Here is a 22,528-nt window from a genome sequence, read left to right as displayed (position 1 = left end):
GCATTTTGAAAAAGCGTTATCCCAGACTCCTTAATCAAATAGAATTATTTAGCCCATTCATTCAGTATATGCTTAGTAGGTGCTATGCTAGATGGTTTGAATATACCACTGGAAACAATGTCTATGCTCACGCATAGTGTTCAATCTCTTTGATGAAAAAAAAGGGACTCTCAATCATAGCCATGCTAATCGATAGCATTTACTTTGTCCAAAGCACTTACTGTGTGCAAAGCAATGGGCCTGCTTTATCTCATGTAATTCTCACAACTCTATGAAATGTTATCACTACTACTTTACAGATGAGTAAACTGAGGCATGTGGGGATTAGTTGGCATGTAAGTAGCAGAGCTGACATTCTCTTGCATATCCTTCGGATTCCAGATCTGCTGTCTTAGTCATGATATAGTATGCACTCATATAATTCCGTGTGGTAACTCAGGAAGGCAGCAGGAGATGGAGTGGGAGAGCATGGCAGGAAATCTAGCAAGACGGGCCCTGTATGCCTGGTAGGAGTTTGCACATTCATCTGAGGCTGCAGGAGAGCTAATCAGTGATTTTGAAAATCACTTGGAAATTTATGATTGGGTTTATAGAAAACAAAAACAAAAAGAAACTACCAAAAAAAAAAAAAATCCCAAAACCATGTGGGAGCCATGGCGGTCACAAAGGGGACAAATAAGATGCTTGAGAAATGTGAGAAAGGTAGAGTCCACAGGCCTTGGTGATGAACAGAGGATGAAGGAGAGGGGTGACACGATGACTTCCAGGCAGCGGGTATGCTTCAGCAAAGAGGCTGTTCCCCAAGACAGGGAACAAGGTAGAGGAACGTACCTATTGGTGCATGTTTGGGACAAGAGGTGAGGTCACTGAAGAAGATGATCGGTCTACTCTGAGACATGTTTCGTGGGCAGTACCTGAGGCTCATTTAAGGGGCAGAGGCTGGTAGAGGTATGGGCGCAGCCTGGGAGCGAGGTGTGGGCTGATGACGCAGGATTGGAAGGCAATGTTTCGAAGCCATGAGAGCAGAGGAGCTCACCCTTAGAGCTGTGTCAAGGGCGAGCACGAGCAGAAGAGGGGGACGCAGGGGGTGGGGTGAGGCTCACCATTACGTAAGGAGCAGCTGGGGGTGGGGGGTAGGAAGGGCCTGACAGGTGACCGGAGAAGTAGAGGAGAATTAGGAGAGTGGTTTCCTGGAAGCTAAGGGCAAAGCAAGTTTCAAGGAGAGACAGTTGATGCTTCCAAAGCTCAAGCATGAGACAGACCGAGTTCTGCACCTAGAAGGTCACTGGAGGGAGTTTTGACAAGAGCGTCTGTGGCGAACCACCCATGGGTGGGAGCCAGAATTTAGCTCACTGCAGTGTGATGCACTCAGACCACGGGACGTATCTTACCAGCGAGGGAAAACCTTCTCTCCAAAGCCAGCCTAGTCAGTTATAAGACTGAGCTGTGGTTTACACATAATTTGGTTGTAAGCCTAACGTGTCAAGCATCCAGTCTGCACCAAAACGTACTCCACTCCAGCTGCAGGTGGGAAGGATGGCCGGCATGCCGGGAACTCAGATCAATATGGTAGACCAGTAGCGCCCACCACCATGACCACCACAAGCCAGGTTAATGGCATCTCGGGACACAGAGCGGATAAGGGGCCCTTGAGACGAGCCTGACCGGGCCTGTTCCATGGCCCAACCTCTCTTTCTCGGGGCCTCTTTCACAGGCATCCCGACTTACCTTTTTCAGTGTGGCAACACCCCGAAAGAAAGATAGCAATACTGGAGGCACCCCAGAACCAGTCCTCGGAAACAAGGAATTGCAGAATTTCATGGAATCCTCAGAGGACAAATCGCATATGTTAATGCAGTCATTATTCTTACCATGGCATTCTTTTTCAATTGAGAATGTTTTTTCATGTTCCTTTCTCTTGAAAGGTTACAATCAAAATAAACCTTTTGCTTCTTCAATACAAATGTGTGCTAGCATAGGTATAAAGAAAGTAATTCAATGTTCATTATGATTTAAAAAATAACTACCCAACTAGTAATCCCAAATTGTCTGATAGCTCATTTAGTCTGCAACAGGAAGCAAATTCATAAGAAGGGAAAGCAATTTATGATCATGAAGACTTCTTTTTTTTTTTCTTTTAGAAATAAAGACTCTCTCCAGATTATCGTATATCAGTAGATTTTTGGAAAGTGTTGTGATCCTTTTCTGTGCCTGAAAAGGATCACTTGATTAGGATGTGGGTCTGCCTACGGGGGAGAGATTCCAGCAGTGTCTGGCTGCATTTTGGGCAAACACTTGTTTAAGAGAAGGAGACACTGCTCTCTAAAAATATTACAAATTGGTTCTGACCGTTTTCTGTAAAATTCATTTCTGTATCACATTGTCCTTCTGATTAAATAGTATTTCTTAAAGGAAATGTCATTCCCAAGAAAGCAGACTGACTTTTGGCAATGGAACCACACTGAAATGATAGTTGCTTCTCCAAATAAATTCAGTTCCTCACACTTAACATGATCATGCATCTCCTACCATGAACTTCTTTTATTTTGCAAGTGCATGGTGCGGTGTGTTCATAAGCCTCCTGAACCTGCCAAGGCATTTGTCACACAAGATAATACTACCTAAGCCCTTCCATTAGGCTTGTCTTGAAGTCATGGTGTATTGAATGGGGCTTTCTTATTTATAATAGATGACTCGGGTCTCTGAGTACATCACTCTCGTGTAGACACAGGGAGTGAGATGCAAGTTGGTTTTGTTGATGCCCGAAAGGCACGATCCTGCAGAAATAACAGTTTGATTCTGTTAGAGCCTCCCTTTAATAAGGTGGCTAACTTCCTTCTGCTATTTCAACTTCAAACTTCATTCCTCTACCTGAACTTTTTGTTCAACGTAAGTTGAGACATAGGCTGGAAATCTGTGAGTAGGTGAAGGTAGTTGAGACATTTTTCCATGAATGCTAGCCTACCCTGTCTTTACTTCACTAGTAATTACACAGACGTTACAGCATTTTTTTAATGAGGCATTTGGGGATTTATTTCCCCCTTGTACTTAGAATATAGTTTTAATATATTCAAAAGGCACATACATATGGAGGAGAAATTATCGAAAAAGAAAGTCAAATTGATACAAAAGCTAATTAAGACTGAGAATCTTGCAAGGTACAGCATATCTTCAGTGATTGAAAGAACTTCCCCAAAGTCATTCTAACTGGGCAAAGACCTCTCAGTGTTAGCCATCATTTCGTGATTCCCCCACAAGTGGAAAGGCAGCATTCAACAGTTATTATCAGTAATTACTACCAATAAATTCTTCTCTGATCTCAGCTTTGCTGGAGAGAGAGAAGGCTGCTTACAGCACAGGGCTCGCACACACTGAAGGGGAGAAGCCCAGCTGCTGGCCAGGCTTGGGGGGGTCCCCACCCAGTGCCAGTCATTTAGCTTCCTATTGCCGCAGGGTCCCCATCTGTGACACGGGCCAGACAGTCCTTACGCAGAGACACAGATGTTGTGAGAGTGCATGAGCTTGTGGGAACGAGCTCTGTGAGATGGAAAACGCTTACCAAACGGAACGCACTATTGTTTGGTATAAAAAGTCTGTGGTTTTAGGTAACTGTCCAGAAATTATTGTTTCTCTCAGCTTCTTAAATCTTGGACTAACTTTTTCCGTAAAGGTATTCTCTTCCGAAGATCACAGACCTATGAGAAATTCCTTTTAAAAAGTTAAAGTGCGGGTGGGGAGAGGGGGCAAAGGGGGGGAGAGACTCCCACAAACGAGTTCCCTCTTAGAAATACAGGTAGGCCGCATCAACTCAGAGCCCCCCAACTCAGTGAGCGACGTCTTCTGGCTTTTTTGCTTTCCTCCCACGTCCACTAGCATCCTAAGGAATGACTGGGGCACAAAACCCCCCACGTCAGAAAACGGTTAGGACAACCTGATGTGCTAGAAAGAGCTAGATGATTATGAAGGACAGTGGGACGTGGTTTCTTTGGGGCACGCACAGTGCACCCCCGCTGGGTGAGCCCCGCGCGCCCACCCCTCCCGGCCCGGGCCCCCTGACCCGTGTCTCCCTCCCCCTGCGCAGAGGGCCTCAGCGGATCCTGGAAGGAGGGCGGCGCCCCGTCCAGCAGCGGCAGCAGCGGCGGCTACTGGAGCTGGAGCGCCCCCAGCGACCAGTCCAACCCGTCCACGCCGTCGCCGCCGCTGTCGGCCGACAGCGCCAAGCCCTTCCGCAGCCCCGCGCCCGACGACGGCATCGACGAGGCCGAGGCCGGCAACCTGCTCTTCGACGAGCCCATCCCCAGGAAGAGAAAGGTCAGCCTCGCCCCGCGTCGCGGTCGCGGTCGCCGACGGCCCGACCCCTTGAGTGTGTCTTGCAGGCACGCGTGCGCCCCCCAGCACCCTCTGCTTGCAAGCTGGGGCCCTGGTGTCGGCGTGAGCAGAGGGCGCCCCGCGTGCACGGGGGTGGAAGTTACACACGGGGAGCTCAGGCTTGGCTGGGTACCTCGTACGCTCTTCCTGGGACTCAGTTTTTTAAATGAATATCCTTCCCCCTTTTCTGCTTTGGTAAGTGTGTTGAAAGGATGCTTTTGCATCGTCGTGGTATGAAACCGATGTGGAACATGTGAAAGCTGACAGACAGGCATATGTACGTACTAACATACCAAAAAGTGCATGTTTGCTACATTGAAAATGAAAAAGGAGGGGGCGGCGGGCGGGTAGCTCAGTTGGTTAGAGCCCGGTGCTCTTAACAAGGTTGCTGGTTCCATCCCCACCTGGGCCACTGTGAGCTGCGCCCTCCACAACTAGACTGAACAACAACTACTTGACTTGGAGCTGATGGGTCCTGGAAAAACGCATTCAAAATAAAAGTGTTTAAAAAAAAATGAAAAAGGAGATCTAATGAATTGATGACACGTTTATTTCGTCCCCACAGTTGTCCTGTGTGGTAAGTATTATTTTCATCTTGATAGGAAGCAATGGAGCGTCAGGGAGATTCGATGTTGAACTTGCCCTTGCAGGTCTGAAAGGGCCAGGGTCCCACTGAAACCCAGGTGGGCCCCAGCCTAAAGCTCATACTCTTTCCATGCTCTTCATGTATACTTAACTTATCGTATTCACTCGGTTTTCCAAAAGCATCCCTATTTTGTAGACTACAGCAAACTACTGCTATACCTAGAAAGCATGTTGACTTTGTTTTCAGTTGCCATGTCAATGTAAAACTGTTGCTTTATAGATGGGTCTTTTAAGTCGTTACCGGTGCTTTGTTATTGACAACTATTTGGAAACAAAAATCCAAAGCAAAACCCCGAGGACCTGAATGCACCCTTTTTTCCCCCCAGTTTATTTCAAAAACCAAGAGGTGGCATTGATCCAACACCATCGCTCCCTGCGTCTCTCTTACCAGCACACAGCGTGCAAAGAAGTGGAGATCGCACCGGCACTGGCTCTGCCCAGAGAAGGGGAGAATGGGGTCTCCCGTTCCTCCCAGGGCAGCGAGTGAGGATTGCTATCTCACACACCAGTCTGTCAGGCGGGGGGCTGGACTTGTTCTGGTGTCCTGGGGGTCCCCAGGGACACTGGGTCTTCGCTTGACTAGTCAGAAGGAGAGACTGGCACTTGTGGGAACCCTCAGGCAGGATAGCCACGTGGGCGGGAAGTGTCCTCCTGTTGCTTCAGGCTGCAGACTTTCTCTCTGGGGCCATCTGACTGTGTGGCCTTCGTTGTCATCAGGCGTGGCCCGGTGTTGTGGCAGGGACTCACATCACGTGCCCGTGAGGTGCCCTCCTGAAAGCAATTTAATGAGCTGTGACTAGGACAGAATAGGGTGTATATTACACAGTCAGGGTATTGTTCTTGATGCTTTTATTTCTGTTGTACGCACGTGTCTGTGCTGTGCAAAAGGGGTCTCTTCCTGTGGCTCATGATCAAAAAGTTTGGAAGCCTCTGTTCTGTGTCATGAAGAGACAGCGTGGTACGTGGCGAATGAAGGAACCCTGATCAGAATCAAAAATTCTAACCTCCTTTGCTACCCTGAGAACTTCAATCATCTCACCTCGCAGATCATGAACTTTTTCATCTGTAACACAGGCAAACAGGTATTGCCAAACCTCTTTGGCACAACCATTAAGATTAAATGTGACCCTCCGTAGAAAGGGTTTCTAAGCCCAGACACCCCATGTACTGGAATGTAGCCACATTGTCATACCACTTTAGGACCCCTAAACAAAGGGGTCCTAACCCTCACCCCACCTCATCCATCAGCCCTGCCCCACTTACTACAGAAGAAGAGTTGTGAGATGTACCCCTAGACAGACTTCGTCTCTTACTACCAGGAGTGAGGAGGACACATTTGCTGATAAAAACCACATTTTTAGTTCCAGTTTACAAAATGCTTCTAAATGCCGCACTTCGTTTAATCATTGCAAAATCCCTTGGCATATTCGCACACCCATTTTGCAGAAGAGGCTCGCTGAGGTTACGTGAATTGCCCAAGATTGAGTAGCTTATGATATGGCAGAGATGAGACCAACATTGCAAAGAGGAAAGTCTTGAGGCACATTAATTCCAAGAATCCTCATTTCCCTTTGCCCACAGAGGAGAGAAATAATCAGTAGCAGCTCCAGCCAGCATCACGTGGCAGGGTGGAAGAGGGGCGCACAGGGCTCGGGAAGCCACAGGGGCCGGCTTCCTGCAAAGCACTCATCACTCTGAAGGAGACCTGCAGCCAAAGTGGGTGAGAATGCGAGAGGGGGAAATGAAAGGCTTTTTCTCGACTCTGGAGATCAGCCAGCCCACCGTGTCAAGCCCAGTTCTCGCAGAATTTTTCTTCTGGGATTTCAGACGGACGGACGCTATTCCCTGCTCAGAGAAAAGTTGGGTCGTGTGAGCGGGACGCTGGGACTTCGGGGAAGGTGCAGTTCCCGCCGTGACCACACGGTGACGCAGTGACCCCAGATACAGCCACGCAGGAAGTCTGGGAGGAGAACAAACTACAGCCGGCCAACAGTTAACCATCACGCCCAGAAGACCTCTGGAAAATCAAGACGTGCTGAAAACGGATGATTAATGTGCTTTTTTTCCACGTCAGATTCCGGATTTGCCCATTCCTGAACAGGATAAAATGGTCCGGGCCCTGGAATTAGCACCGCAGCCCCAATACGTATGGGACTGTCACCAAGTCACTTGACCCCTCTACCTCAGTTTCCTCACCTGTAAAATCTAGGTCATGATGGCACCACACAGATGGGGCCATGTGAGGATTCTCTGAGCAGTTCATCCTGGATGCTTTATTTTGCTTTCCTTTTTACCCATGTGACAACTGACGGCATGGAAATGTGGGTGTGGAGAAAAGGGGGTGCTTGCCTCCATCCTCCATCCTGACCCCACATTGACCATATCAGGACACTCGGACCCTCAGCCGTCTTGGGCTTATTTCAGGTTAATGGGGAGACCAGCCCACGATCTGATGAGGGGTGAGAGCAGCAATGACAGCAGGAAAAATCAGGGGCCGTACGAGGAAACCCGGCTCCGGACTCCACATTTCGGAACATCAGCAGCAACTCAGAGGCAATCACAGAGCCCCAGCCTGCATCCATGGGATGTTAACCACGAACCACTTTACCTGTGGTCTAGGAGGGGCCTCAGGTGAGAGAGAAAAAGGGCCGCGTTAACAGAAGACACCTCCTTGCTCAGTAGTAAACAACGAACCAATCACTTGTTCCGCTGCATTTCAGTCTTTCAGAACCAGAAAGCAGTGACTCACTCAGAACTGAATGCTTGGAAAAGGTAACAAGCCCGTGAAGCCCTCATGCACCAGCGTGTTGCCAATCTCTGCGCTGACCTCACGCCTAGCGTGATTCCCAGCAGAGTGATTCTGCAAGGACCGCTGCTCCAGAACGAAGCCCATCTGTTAGGATGGCAGGGAGGGCGGAGCTAAGAAAGGCTGCTGGGTCACAGTGGGTGGGTGTCACGGTGATGCCACAGCTTTGCCAGCCACAGCACGGGGCAGATTGGCTTCAGCAAGGGTCGGGGTAACAAGAGAGAGATCTAGGCAATTCAGTGAGCGACCTTAGAATTATCTGCTGGCCAGGCCATAGATGGGACCAGGGCACTGCAGCTGAAGGATTTCAGCAGTCGCTGGCCCAGGCTCTACCTTTCCACATCAGGACCGCCTGATCATGTCTAGAAACGACCATGTCCCCAAAGATGAGAGGCACTTTTAGAATCCGCTGATGGAGAAAACACATCATGACGAGGCATTTTTATTCATTTGGGGATGCTTTTGATGTTATAGGAGTCATTTAAAATCAACTTTACTTAGGTGTTAACTCCCGCACAGTGAAATGAACCCATGTGAGGTGCACAGTTCAGTGAGTTTTGACTGGTTTGTGACCTGGTCACCAGTGCCCTGGCCCAGGCCAGCACGCTGTACCCTCTGCAGTCAGACGCCCCCACACCCCACAAACAGGGAGCCACTGAGCTGATGTCCTTCACGGTAGATCGGTTTTACCTGTCGGAGGACTTCAAGTTCATACCCCACAAACGGTCCTCACTCATCCCTGATGGGAATGTGAAATGGGGTGGCCTCTTCGAAAGACAGTTTGGCGGTTTCTTATAAAGTTAAATACACACTCACCATGTGGCTCAGCACTGCGACTCCTAGATGTTTACCTAAGAGATGAGAAAACCTGTGTCCACAGAAAGGCTTGTAGACAAAAGTTCATAGCAGTTTCATTCACTATTGCCCTGAACTGGAAACAACCCAGATGTTTACAAACAGGCAAACGGATAAACAAACTGGCATATCCTCCAATGGACTACTGCAGCACCATTAAGGGAACAAAGCCACTGGCACAAGATGCCGTGGGTGAAGCTCAAAATCATACGCTGACGAAAAGAAGCCAGGTGCAAGAGAACACATTCTGTGTTATTCCACTTACAAAACCCTTATTTTATTTACCACCACAGCATCTCGAAACACAGCACAGAGATGGGAGATGTTTATTCCGTGCATGGTGTACACTTGAGTTCACCCATCACTTTGCATTAACCTCACACGTATCACACACCCAAACTTTCATGGCGTTTGGTCTTTTGTTTCACAAATAAAGAAATAAAGCCCCGCAGTGGTGAGAAGACGTGGACAAGGCTGCTCTCCCAATAAAGCAAAGAACTGGAACCCTGGCAGCTTTTAGGCAGTTACTGAGTTTCTAAATACATCTGTTCACTTCTCGGTCTTTTGGAACCTACTGAGGGTCTGAGTGGACCTCTTGATCCTGAGAGGGTCATTGGAGCCTCTGCCGAGCAGTGTGGGTTCCTCCCACATGAGGTGGGCTGAGGAAGCATGTGCCATGCAGCAGACTCACCTGCACAGGATGACTGGACAGTCCCCTTCCCTCAGGACCCCGGTCTTCTCTGGAGGCGGGAAGGCTTAGACATCTGAACATCTGTCCCTCACAACACAGGTGCACACGGTCACCCACGCCGATCGCCATATAAAATATACCCGAGGATCTTCTCAGAAAAGGCAACTTGGTATTAACCCCAGGCTGCTGTGTGGTCAGCTGGACAGTCAGGTGGGTTCCTGGACCTTCTGGAATACGGCTTTATTGGGACTCCCCTCAGCCAATAGCCCCAAAGCGGCTGGTGTCAGCCAGTCCAGAAGCTGTAGCCAAGGCGAAGACTGTCCCGGCAGCTGTCTCCAACCCTCCCAGCCCACGGCACCAAAGCGGGGTGATGCCACGGAGCTTGCCAGAAGCTGCTACGAACTCACCTTGGGCCTGAGTCTGCGCGTAACCGCCTGAGTCTGCGCGTAACCGCCAGAGCGGCTTCAGCTCCCCCGGGGCTGGCGGTGAGTGTTAAGTATGGCAGATGTGTGGAAACCCTCAGCACTGTCGTGGTTCCAAGTGACACAGTCCCCCCACCCCCAGCTTCAGCTTGTGAACTTCCAGTAGAGCAGCCGGGAGAAGCCAGGGCTGAGTCCCAGCTGGTCACCTCCAGGCCTGCTGGCTGTCACTGTGCCAGCAGCTGTGCTTGGTTGGGCTTCCTGGGGCCAGCAGGGGCCTATGGGGCAATCTGAGCATTGTTCATTTAGCTATTCCTTCCTGTTCTCCTCCTCCCACGGCTGGCTTTCCTACAGTGTAACAGCAAGTAGCCTGTAGAAAAAGGATTTGTTTCTGGTGGGTGTAGTTAGGGGACTTTGAAAAGTACATCACCCCCATTTAAGAGGCCTCATGGTTTGTCACAGGGACATCAGCTATGCAGGGAGAAGAACTGGATTTCATTAAAGTTGAGATAATCCTGCTAGTGTACTTCTATTCTCCAAATGAGTCATGCGGGTATTATAGGGCAACTTCTGCTTTTTAGTAAATTTATTGTGGTAACAATGGTTAGTAAAATTGTATAGGTTTCAAGTGTACAATTCTGTGCTACCGCATCCATCTGTTGCATGATGGGCTCGCCACCCAGAGTCGAGTCTCCTTCCATCACCATGCATTTGACCCCCTTTACCCTCATCTACCATCCCCTCCCCTCTAAAGAAATAACTTTTTAAAATTAAAAATAGGGTAATTTTTACATTCGGAAATCAATGCAAAAATAAGATACCCCTACCCAGTATTTCCTTCGTGCAATAATGCATTTTTATTTGCATTACATACTCCCCTAAAAATACATCATTTTGTCCATAGTCTTTTATAACCTACTTCCCCCCTATCAGTCAGGTCCTAGCAGGAAGTGAGTGGTGTCCTCAGGTGGGGTGACCCAGAAGGGGTTAACGAAGAGGCTCTTTACAAAGGTGTAGACGTGATTGAAGGGAGCAGAAGGGGTGGTGTGCTATCCAGGGGCTCACAACAGGGAACGGCCATCTCCACCCCAAAGCCTGAAGACGCAAGTAAGGGGCGAGGGTTCCAGAACCCAGAGGATTACCCAAACTCTGGAAATACCAGCAGAACTGGTACTTACAGGAAGAGAAATGCAGCTACTGCCCACCTGTGGCCAGGCAGAGAGGAAGCTGAGGGAATCCATTGCCTCCTGTCAGTGCCTCCTGTGGTCAAATCCAGCCTGAAACCAACGGGTCCCAGGGCACTACGTAAATGGAAGGTATTTCTTAAGAGTAGGGCTTCATCGTTTGAAAAATGGACGGAAAGCACTCCTCCTGAGGACCGGCTCATTAACCCAGTGAAGTCATTATATGCTTTGAATAAAAATAAAGAGAAAATGGGACTACAGAAAGAAGATGTTGCTGGGTTGCTTTTCGTTTTAATGGCCCCTTTCCTCCCCTTTCTAGAACTCCATGAAAGTGATGTTCAAATGCCTCTGGAAAAACTGTGGGAAGGTGCTGAGTACTGCGGCAGGTATCCAGAAGCACATCCGGACAGCTCACCTTGGGTAAGGCACCCTCCCCCTGTGCTGCGTGGGCTCCAGGGAATCGGTGGTGGGAGCTTCTCAAGGCTTGGGAGGGAGACGTCGCCTTTGCTTCATGCAGGAGCTCGATGACATGACTAGGAGATGATAGAACATTTCTAATGAGTGTTGCTTGTGTGTGAGGACGGGGACGGAGAGCACCAAAGCCCAAAGAAAACACGCTTTCATCTGATGGCGTGCAGTGCACACCCTGCCAGTACAGGAAGGACCGTTTTTCCCTGGAATCTCACTGCGCCCTTGTGCACCAGGGGCTGATTCCATGGGGGACACACGGTCTCCCGCAGGCCTTCTGTGTCTGTGAGTAGGACTTGGCGGCCATTCGCAACGCGGCCAGTCCTTTACTGGAAAGGACATGGGGACAGGAATAGAACAGACGTCCGTTCTTGGTCCCAGTCTGGGGTCTTTCATGGAATGCTGTCGGAAAGCCAAGCCGGCCAGACCGGAGACAGCACAGGCACGTCCCCACACGCTCAGCCTGAGCTCAGGGCACGTGGAACGAGGCTGGAGAAGCCACGGATTTGGCCAAACGGAAAGGCCAAGGAAGGGGGGGGGGCTTTTTTTTAGGTTCTATGTAGGGATCGTAAGTGGGAAAAAAGCTTATTGTGAGTCAGTGGTCTGCGGCCGCTGGCCGTGTCCATGAAATATGGGACACCCGTGGGAGGGAGATACACAGTGGTCTCGGCTCAGCCATCCCAGAAAAGCAGGTTGCTGGATACCCATCGCCTCTGTATAGAAAAGGGGAATAAGTGTCTTCTGAGGATACGGACAGTGCCTTTAATGTACTGAAATCCTTTCTGTGAAAAAGGGCAGTTTTCTGTGATGCAGGGAGAAGAAGTTTGAAAGCCCCAGAGACGCTTTTCCTGGTGACGGTAAACACAAGGACTCCCACCGTGGACCTTGTTTTTATTGGCTAGGCACTCAGTGCTCGCTGTGTCTCAGGAACACTGCTAAGCACTGTTTCCTGGCTTGGTCCTCACAACCAGCAGGCACTATGTGATCCCCAATTTTTCCGTGAAGAACTGGGGTTCTAGAGAAAGTCTTAGGGAAGCGATCGTGGTTTAAGAAATTATACAAATCTATCAAGTCATTAAAGAAAGTGAATTAGATACCATGAGCCCCCTTCGGAAGGAGCATGGCGGCTCTCCCAGGTAGGCGTGCAGTCCTAACTCCTAACCTTTGGAACACGTCCAGCATGTGACCTCTCTTCACCTCCTCCACCCCTCATCCCCTACCCCCACCCCGGCCGTCGGCGCTGCCCTGGGTCCTTGAGGCCAGCCTGCTGCTGGGCTGCTCGCTGCCCTTTCTCTTGCCTCGGCTGCTGCTTCTCCAGACCACAGCCAGAGTGATCCTTTTTAAAAGTTGCTGAGATTCCTCAAAGCCCCAGTGGCGTCCGTCACCTTCAGAATAAAGTGCAGAGACTTCCCGTGGGCTGCAGGGCCCTCTGGGACCTTGCCTCTGCCTTGGTCCCCACTCCTCCCCCACCGCTGTCCCCTGGTGCCCTGAGCCCCAGCCCCGGCACTCTGCCCTTCTCAGAAGACACCAGGCCACCCAGCCCGGGGACCAGGTGCGGGTCCAGCAGGGCTGTGCCCTTCCCCTCATTCAGCTCTCTGCCCAGATCACCTCCTCAGAGGCTTCTCTGAATGCTGTTTCAAATACCCACCCCGCCTCCATCACTTAGCCTGTGAAGGACACTGATGCTGCCTAATTTTTCTTTCTGGGACTTACCACTCACTGCCAGGTAGACTGAATCCCTATTTATTCATGGGTGTCTCGTCTGCCTCATCCGCAAGACTGTAAGTTCCATCGAGGCAGAGTCTATCTATGACGCGGTCACTGCGACATCAGGAGACCCGAGAAAAGGGTTTGGGCCTAGGAGAGGCTCAGGGAATTGTTGACGACGTGCTGGGTTGGTTGGCTGGTTGAATCCATTGCTTTGAGAAGCCAAGGCCGGCTTCCCTGGAGTGGACCGGACAGGTGAGCATCCTGCAGGGCAAGGACGGGTTTTCTGGGCAGACCGAGAGAGGAAGGGCCTTGCAGGCAGAGGGAACAGCCTGTGCGAGGCGGGGTCGGCTGACTGCTGCTCTCCTCGGCCTCAGGCGCGTTGGGGATTCGGACTACAGTGACGGCGAGGAGGATTTCTACTACACGGAGATCAAACTCCACACGGACTCGGCGGTGGACGGACTCGCCCCGGGCTCGCCCTCGCCGTCCCTGGCTTCTCCCACGTTCCCCATCCCGGAGTCGAGCCGGACAGACACCCCTTGTGCCAAAACCGAGCCGAAGCTGATGACGCCCCTGAGCCGCTCAGCCCCCACCACCCTCTACCTCGTGCACACCGACCACGCTTACCAGGTGACGTGCAAGCACCCTGACCCAAAGCAACAGTGTTCTGACCTGTGAGTAGAGGGTAACTTAGTGGGAACACAGCATCGCTCACAGTAGTGCAGTAGCCGAGCTCGTTGTTTCCTTTTTCTCCTCGTAAAGTCGCCATCTCACAGATGGGACCCTCTAGGTTCTTGGACTCCCCAGGACTGACTGGAGATCCCTTAGAGGCTGTCACAAGGATTACAATCCTTAGTATTGTAAAGGTTTCAGAAGGGTGCCTGACGCGTGCTGTGTCTGTTAAATAAAGAAGAAAAGGTGAGCACTGAAAAGCTCTGGCACAAGGATGGAACCGCCCTGCGTCCCCAAGCTGGGGCTTCATGCTCAGCCTCCTGCATCGGCAACTAACCCTCTGTGATTATAGCAGTGGGTGTCGCTGTTCCCCAAATCAGCAGTGTCAGCATCATGTAAATTCTGGGGCTGCCCAGACCCACTGGCCCAGAAGCCACTGGGGCCCAGTCTGTGCTGTGACAGACCCTCCAAGTAAGTGCTTCACTCTGAAGTCTGATGAGACCTTACATACAAATCCTGCAAACCCAGGACCCAGCCAGAGCTCCCTGACCCCAGCAGTTATTAACTCTTTAAAATGTTGATTTGGATTTGGATGAATAAAAGGTCAGTGCATTCCAATTTTAAGAAAACAGTTTACCTGTAATTCTCAACTACCGTTTGCAACTTTCAAAACAATCTCCTTGACATATTTGAACTTGTGTTCTCCCTCCCTTGTTTTAGGAACACTTTCCACAGAACTGAACAGTACTCTTTTAACTCACATTGCGTCACCATTCTCCCATTGATAGGTATCTACTTTGCAGTCTATCCCATTTTTTTCACTATCGTTAATAATGCTACTATGAGCATTTCTGTGCAGGTAGCTTTCTTTGTCTGTGAATTCATGGAAGAATAATTACTGAGTCAGTGGATATGACATGAACAGCTTACGGCTCTTGCTAAATGTAGTCGCCAAAATATTTTCCAGTGGTGCCAGTGACAAAACCACTGTCACTAGAAACTGTACGTGTAATTAGAAAAGCTAAACCTGCAGGAGACAAATTCAGTCGCTTATTTCGTAAACAAAGTCAGTCAGGAGCGATGGAATAGAGCTGATTATTAAATTTGTGGGGGCGATAAATTTCATCCTGATTCTTATTAATGTTGGTCAAAAAGAATAATTCATTCCTCTTTTTCTTGCTTGTCAGTGTTTCATTTCAGTGTGAAATCATGCGTTTGAGCCAACTTAGCTGATTTTGCTCATCTCTTAAAATGAGAGTTGGGACACAAGCTCGGTGATCTAGAAGGTCCACATATGCCTAATACTGAGATGTCTCTGTTTATAGATATTATAAAGGTTCAGCATAGACAATATTGAAAATATAAGCAAAGAAATAAAGCTCATCCCTAATCCCAATAACAAGAAAGTCCCTTGGTTAATATGTCTTGTACATCCTTTAAGACTTTGTTCTACATGGGTATGTTTGCTTATTTTTTAAAAAAAGGCATGTATTGTAGTACTGCTTTTACTATGCTTTGTTTTTCCCATTGAATATATCGTAAGCGTTTTCCCCATGCCAGTGAGTGTTCAGCATCGTTTGTAATGGGTATACCATAATGTATTTACCCATTTTCCTATTACTGGACGTTTGTGTTTCCAGTTTTTGTACATCACGCATAGTTCCGCAACAAACCTCCTTGTATTCATTTCCTCAGAATGAATCCTAGAAGTGGAATCGCTAATACGCAGAATGCTAAGAATTTTTAAATGTATCGCCAAACTACCTGCCCCAAAGGTACCAATTTACACACACCCTCCATCACTGCATAAAAGTCTGTATTTCCCGATTTGATAGTGAAGAATTATGTCTCACAGGTGTTCTAAAATACAGAAGAAAAGTCAAAAACCATCTTATGTACCTTCGATAGATATGCTTAGATATATAAAATTTATTTCTCGCTACTCTCTTTGACCATGCTTCATCTCCTCCTATTAGATAATTAGTCTAAGTTATTAATACAGCCAAGATCGTATCAGAGGCGCTACCCTGGTAATAGCTTCCGATTCTGAGGAAAACTGTTCCTTCATGACGCCTGTGTTTCTTGTTTCACAGGCCACGCCTCCCGTGACCATTCCGGGGTCAGCCAAGTTCACGAACCCCAATGGCAGCAGCTTCAGCATTTCCTGGCAGTCTCCTCCAGTTACCTTCACAGGCATTCCGGTAAGTGGAAAAGCAAAAAGCTAGAGATCTGCTCACCACCAACTGTAAACGTGGAGAATCAGTTGTAGACTCATGCCAGAGAAAGACAAAAAATCAGAATGTCCAAAGTACCCTGCTTTTTATGCTGTGTGTGTAAACGGAGCACAGCATCTCGGGGTTCAGATGGGCCCGCCGACTGCTCCTTGAAAAGGTGTTTGGACTGGAATTTTAGAAAACTACCAGAGTTTCAGCTGTTGACAAACAGCTTCTTGGAACTAGATCAAGGTTTTCTTGTGTTGGTGGTTTATTTGTATGTTTCCAAAGGCTTTATAAAATTAACCGCTGAACTCAGACCCTGAACATAAAAGAAAAAGAGTCTGTACATAAGTGGTATTTACTATTATGAGTAACTTCATACAATTTATGACTTTGAAGTGATTGTTTGTGGGTATGTCATTTTGAAGATTCAGAAAAATAAATAAATGGCAATAATGCTTTTTTCCCAAAGCCTGAATAATCCATACTGATGGGTAATTTGAAAATAAATGAGTGCTAAAATATGCAATCAGGTTTAAGTAGTACACAAGAATTGGTTTGGCATATTAAATGAGTACTGTCTGATAAATCACCGTGAATTAACCTGATTTCTAACCACTCATTTAAAAATCTACTGGGTCTTTTATATCTTATCACACAACACCCATAGTTCCACACTCTGTGATGCTCACAGTGGTTTATAACTCCTGATAAGGCTCAGAAAGTGGCTTACGATAACGGATATTAATGGTATTTTCTCCTCTCCCCACGGACCTCACAAAAGCTTCTTATTATCAACCGAGGGCAACTCCCAGAGGTTTCCAGCAAATACTAAGGCCTCCTGCGGAGCTGATAATAATGAAAGTGGCTCAATCAATGAGCCAGACTGTCCTCTGTCAATGAATATTTATCCAATTCCCTAGAGGAATAGCCAACAATCAAATGCCTCCTGCTGGCAGCAATTTGGGAATGTGTGGTTTCCAGAAAATACTCCTCAATTCAATTTTTAAACAATATCTCAGATCTGGAGTTATTATGAAAGTCGCCTGCTTTGTGGGATAGTGGTAACCGCCAGTCGCTCTGAAAGAGCAAGGATGCAGGAAGGGGCCTCGGAAGCAGACAGTGGGAGGGTAGGGGGAGGGGACGACTTAGACATTACATGTGCATTTGGTTTCTGGCAGAAACGGTGATCTGCTGAAGTGGGTGTCAGAGGTTAACCATCAGTCCTTTGGGGACTTCTTTTTGTTGTTAGACATAAAAAGACCCAGAGTGGCCCTGGAAATGACATTTAAGACGACCCTTCTAGCTGAAAGGCAGCTACCATTACAGAATTATGGAGACCTGCTATTCCAAATTCTGTTCATTCCGATCTTTGATTTGAGGAGACTTTTCGAGAGCATGCAGCTACTGCTTGTTAAGTGTAGCGTGTAGATGGAACAGTCCAGTTCAGACTTCTTTTCAAATGGCGCTTTTCCCCCTCTGTTTCATTAATTGAGTCCTTTCCTTCTGAAGTATAGAGAATTCACTCTGAGTGGTTTGTTCAGCTGCAAGTTCTCCAGAGTTCGTAACTGTCTTGCACAGCCGGATACCAGCCAGGTACCTTCTCCTGTGTGTTTTCCGACGGTGAAATTTTAAAACTCTGCTGTGGACACTGTGTGTCTCTGTACCCTCATCTCAATGCCCTGGATTTTTCAGAGTCCCTAATTTCACTGTCTATTGGCTCAGGGACGTTCTGGACTAGAGTTTGGACAGAAAATACATGGAGCAGCTGGGTTAACTGGTATCCCACTAAAATCCTACATGAGCTCATTTATTCTTTCACCAGCAAATCCCCAAATCTACTACCTGGTGTGTGGTCCACTTCAGCCAACTCTATGGACTGTTAGCAGTCAAGGTTGGCATTCCTACTTGAAAAGAAGGAGAGGGCAGGGTGTGCTGTGTGGCTTTTGTTTTACTATAGAAAGAAGACAAGAAGGCTTACTACTAAAAATGTTTATTTGCTGTGCTATCGATGCTTTAAAAAAAAAAAGTGGGTGTTTGCTATCCATCTCCTTCAATGGGAGCTGGCTGTCACAGGACACAGTGCACAGCACAGGACGGGACATGTCCCCTGAGGCCATCAGCAGCTGTCCCTGAGTTCTGTCCGAATGCCAGGCCCGCCGGTAGGAGTCAGGGACCCAGGCTGATTACGTATAAGAGCATGTGAATCCGTACCTTCTCCCTTAGTGTGACATGGTTTTCAGACAGGGGCTCTCCACGTTTTAAATTATAGTGAGCTAGTGTTCGTGATGGCCTCCGCTGTCTCCACGCGGAAGTACAGAGCCGTTGCCATTTTAGAAAACGCTGTTTAAGAACACATTGGTTCTCCAAAACAAACATCCTGAGGCTGCCGACTCCATTTAAGGTTTGCTTTCCTCTTTGAGAATTTTGGAGACCTTCTGGAAGAGAGCAGCTTTTGTATGCCTCTTAGAGACCGGAGTAATCTCCTTCTGAGAAAAGCCAAGGTCTGCAGGATTTTATGTATTCATTTACCGAGGCTAGACTTCCTGAGCTCCGGGCTTTAATAAGTTCCCTGGGTAAGGCTGCTTCCTGGAGGTGTGCAGCCGACAGGCCAGGGTGCATATTTACAAATGCCACTGGGGGCTCTGGCTTTTCTAGCCCAAGGCTGTGGACTCGGGGGTGGGAAGAGGACCTTCATTAATTGCAGCTTTTTTGACCTGTTTTTCCCCCGAATGGCCTTCTTTTCTTCTAATTATCTCCATTCCTTTCTCTGTCTTTTCCTGACCCAAAGCAGAGAGCTCTGGCCCCTGCAGTAGTCTGCTCAGACTGCATTAACGTGTTACCACAGACTGGGGCCTTGAACCACTGAACGTATGTTTTCAGCTCTGAAAGCTCCAGGTCCCAGATCAAGGTGCTGGCCCCTTAGGCCCTGGTGAGGCCCTTGTCCTGACTGTACAGGGCCAGCTCCTCGTGTGTCCTCACACAGCCTGTTCTCTCGGGGGGATGCCCTTTGGTGTCTCTTCTTATAAGGACACTAATCCTAGGGGGTCAGGATCCCACCCTTTTGGCCTCATTTATCCTTAATTACTTCCTGTTCAGGCCCCTTCTCCAAATACAACCACACTGGGAATTAGGTCTTCAGCGTGAATGTGGGGGCGACACACATTCAGTCCATAACAGGCCCCAGCAAGCAATAGAGGCTAATCAGCCTGCCATCCCAGAGCCTGCCAGCCCGGAGGGTCTCCCAACCGCAAATAGCCCTGCTTCACTGTGAGTGGTTCAGCTGGGGTGGTTTTCGTTAACCCCTTGAGGGAGGGTTCGGAATAGTTATCCTATAAGAGGTTAAAACCAAGACCACGGCCTCTTTTTTGTTTTATTCCATTTGAGAGAAAATCACCAAGAAAATGAGTTAATCCAACTTATGTGCAGCGGGACACAGCATCCATATTACTGCTCTGAGGTGAGCTCAGAGGCAGGTCCCCACCTGGCCAGTCAGATGGCCTCTCGGACCAGTGCCCTCATCCCACCACCTAGGAGAGTGGCGTCATTGGGCACAGCCTGGAACTGGCTGACACTGTGGACCATTGCTATCACTGTACCTGTGACGTGTCACGTGACCATACAACGGAGGTCCGAGAAAGTGATTCTCCCTATTTGCAATTGGTTCATATGACGCTAATATCCTCAACATGCAGGAGAAATTAGCCATGATTTTTGCAGACTATAATTTAGAGTTCTTTAAACGCTTCTGAGGCCACACCTAATTAGTGGACAAATTACAGGCATATAGCGCGATAGTCCTATTTATTGAGAAATAATGCCATGTAGTACTCTCCAAGTATATTACATACGTTATAAAACCTGCCCCAAAATAGAAATTAGAAATGGTTAAGATATAAAATAAAAGATATTGAAATGTGGAGACCACTGAGACAAAATAATGGAATTTTCAGATACCTGGTCCTTACATTTCAGTAAATGGCTCCAGTGTCTCCCTAGCCGTTCAGGCCAGGACCGAGGACTCAGCCTTGACCCCACTTAATTCATCCCAGATTCATCTAAAGATTTGTCTGTGGCGTTTGTCCTGTGTCCCTTCTGTCGGCACACCCCAGACTCTGCCTCGAAAGCACACGAGCCCAGCCCCTTCTCACCACCACGGCCACACACTTGGCTAGGTCACCAGTACATTTCCCCCAAAACGTTGCAAGAAGCCTCTTAACCAGTCTTCGGGGCTCCTCTCCAGCTGTCTCTAATTCATTCTCCAAGAAGCCAAAGTGATTTTTTCAAAGCATTAATGAGATGTCTCACTTTCTTAAAACTCTCCAAAGCCTTGCCGTGCCCTTAGAGTAACATTCAAACTCCTCAGAGCTACAAGACATGACGTGAATCTACCACCTCCCGTCCGCCCCCTCAGCCCCCCACACAGCGTCTTCTGGCCCCGATGCCACTCTGCACCTGGGGCCTTTGTCACTGCTGGCCCTTTCTGTGGGATATAAAAGGTACCCTCCTCAAGGGGCCTTCTCTCAGCCCCCTGAATAAACAAGTGTCCTGTTCTAGATCAAGCTCCGCCTGTTACCCTATTTTATTGTCTTCAGGCACTTGTCACTAGAATGACCTTATTTGTCTGGGGTTGCTGTCTGTCTCCACTCTAGAATGTCTGCTCTATAAGGGCAGAGCCTTTGTTCTGTGCAGGGCTGTACCCCCACAATCCAGAACGGTGCCTGTGCATAGCATGTGCTTAATTAGTACTTGTTGAATGAAGAACGTCCTACAATCTCATATGACCACACACAAAAGGGGGATGGCAATTCTGCAAAATTGGGAACCTTCCACTGCTGATGGAAATCGTGTCATTGTCCTGTCATCCAAATTTTTCCAATTCTCTGACTAGAAAAGAAAGTATTCTTGAGACACAAGTACTACAATAATTTTTTAAAAATTGTACGTGGCAGCCGGGCGGCTCAGTTGGTTAGAGCACAGCGCTCATAACACCAACATCGCCGGTTTGATTCCCACATGGGCCAGTGAGCTGTACCCTCCACAACTAGAGTGAAAACAACGGCTTGACTTGGAGCTGATGGGTCCTGGAGAAACACACTGTTCCCCAATAAAATTTAAAAGACAAAACAAACATGACTTGACTTGGAGCTGCTGGGTCCTGGAAAAACACCCTGTTCCCCAATAAAATTTAAAAAACAACAAAACAAAACAAAATGACTTGACTTGGAGCTGATGGGTCCTGGAAAAACACACTGTTCCCCAATATTCCCCAATAAAAAATGTTTTAAAATTTTTTTTTTATTGTCCTGATCACTTAAAACAATTCATATGAGCACATTTTAGATCATTCTAGGTCATTCTATGTCATGTGGTTGGGCACAGTTGCAGTATTCACTCCCTCTCCCTTGCTATTATGAATCCTGGTCAGGGATTGGGGCGGCAGGGGGTAGGAGGTGGGGGGTGGAGGGATTTTGCTCCTAGAAGAACCTACATATTTACCCACTGAACTCCAAAGCTTTCATTTCTAAAACATCATGGATGTCACGCACCTCTGCTGGCTGTCCCTCCACCCAACTCTAACAAAAATTAAGACCAATGTTACAGGATGATTCAGACTCACGGCAATAATGGTTTTAATGTTCAGGGTTTTTTAACCTCTTTAATTTTTTTTAAAAAGATTTTATTGGGGAAAGGAAACAGGACTTTATTGGGGAACAGTGTGTATTTCCAGGAACTTTTTTTTATTGGGAAACAGTGGTGTGTCTTTCCCAGGACTCTCATCAGCTCCATCCAAGTCAAGTTGTCCTTTCAGTCTTAGTTGTGGAGGGTGTAGCTCAGCTCCAGGTCCAGTTGCCCGTTGCTAGTTGCATTGCAGGGGGCGCAGGCTACCATCCCTTGCGGGAGTCGAACCAGCAACCTTGTGGTTGAGAGCAGGCCCAACCAACTGAGCCACCCGTCCGTCCATGTTTAATTTTTTTTTAATTACTGTCTGGGAAAATAACCCGGATGTCCATTGCTTTATGTTGAAGTTGACTGGAGCCCACTAGTCCCTGCACTGGAGAAAATCAGTTCTGTAAGGCTGCCTTAAGAATGTTCCCGTAACAGTTAACTGGCAGTGGTATTTCTATGGCCATGTTCACTTCTAAATGATCACGTTTTTAACTGTATTGTCTGCCCTCCTGTAACAACCATATATATTTGCTTGAAATATCACTTATCTTTGGTTATGAAAATTAATTTCTTATAGTTTTCGAGAATCCCAAGAGCTGGGAAGATTCTTAGTGTTATGAGAGCAGACAAAGCAGGGAGACTGAGAAGCCCAAGAGGAATGGAGAACAAAGGGCGTCCTGTTGTTACTAGGGGGGTTTGGGGGGTAAGAGGGCAGAGCTCAGAGCAGCCCTGGCCCTGCCATTTATTAGGTCCCGTGACCTTGGGCAAGTTACGTAACCTCCCTATGCCTTGTTTTCCTCCTCTACAAAATGGGAACGATAACT

The 22,528-nt window shown here is 48.0% G+C and overlaps 1 protein-coding gene across 4 annotated transcripts in view; it reads left to right on the top strand.

Moving 5' to 3' along the window:
• The window catches only part of ZNF704 (zinc finger protein 704), a gene marked incomplete at its 5' end in the record, with an annotated part of 143,196 nt that overhangs the window by 97,856 nt on the left and 22,812 nt on the right, over positions 1-22,528 (top strand). For all 4 annotated transcript variants that reach the window (XM_081070923.1, XM_081070921.1, XM_081070922.1 and 1 more), the window contains 4 exons: positions 4,082-4,311; positions 11,288-11,388; positions 13,521-13,776; positions 15,912-16,019. In XM_081070923.1, the coding sequence (XP_080927049.1) occupies positions 4,082-4,311; positions 11,288-11,388; positions 13,521-13,776; positions 15,912-16,019 (695 nt within the window). The remainder of the gene's footprint in view (positions 1-4,081; positions 4,312-11,287; positions 11,389-13,520; positions 13,777-15,911; positions 16,020-22,528) is intronic.

Source organism: Rhinolophus hipposideros (genome assembly GCF_964194185.1).
Source record: "Rhinolophus hipposideros genome assembly, chromosome: 13".
Taxonomy (NCBI): domain Eukaryota; kingdom Metazoa; phylum Chordata; class Mammalia; order Chiroptera; family Rhinolophidae; genus Rhinolophus; species Rhinolophus hipposideros.
This window is presented reverse-complemented; position numbering and strand designations above follow the sequence as displayed.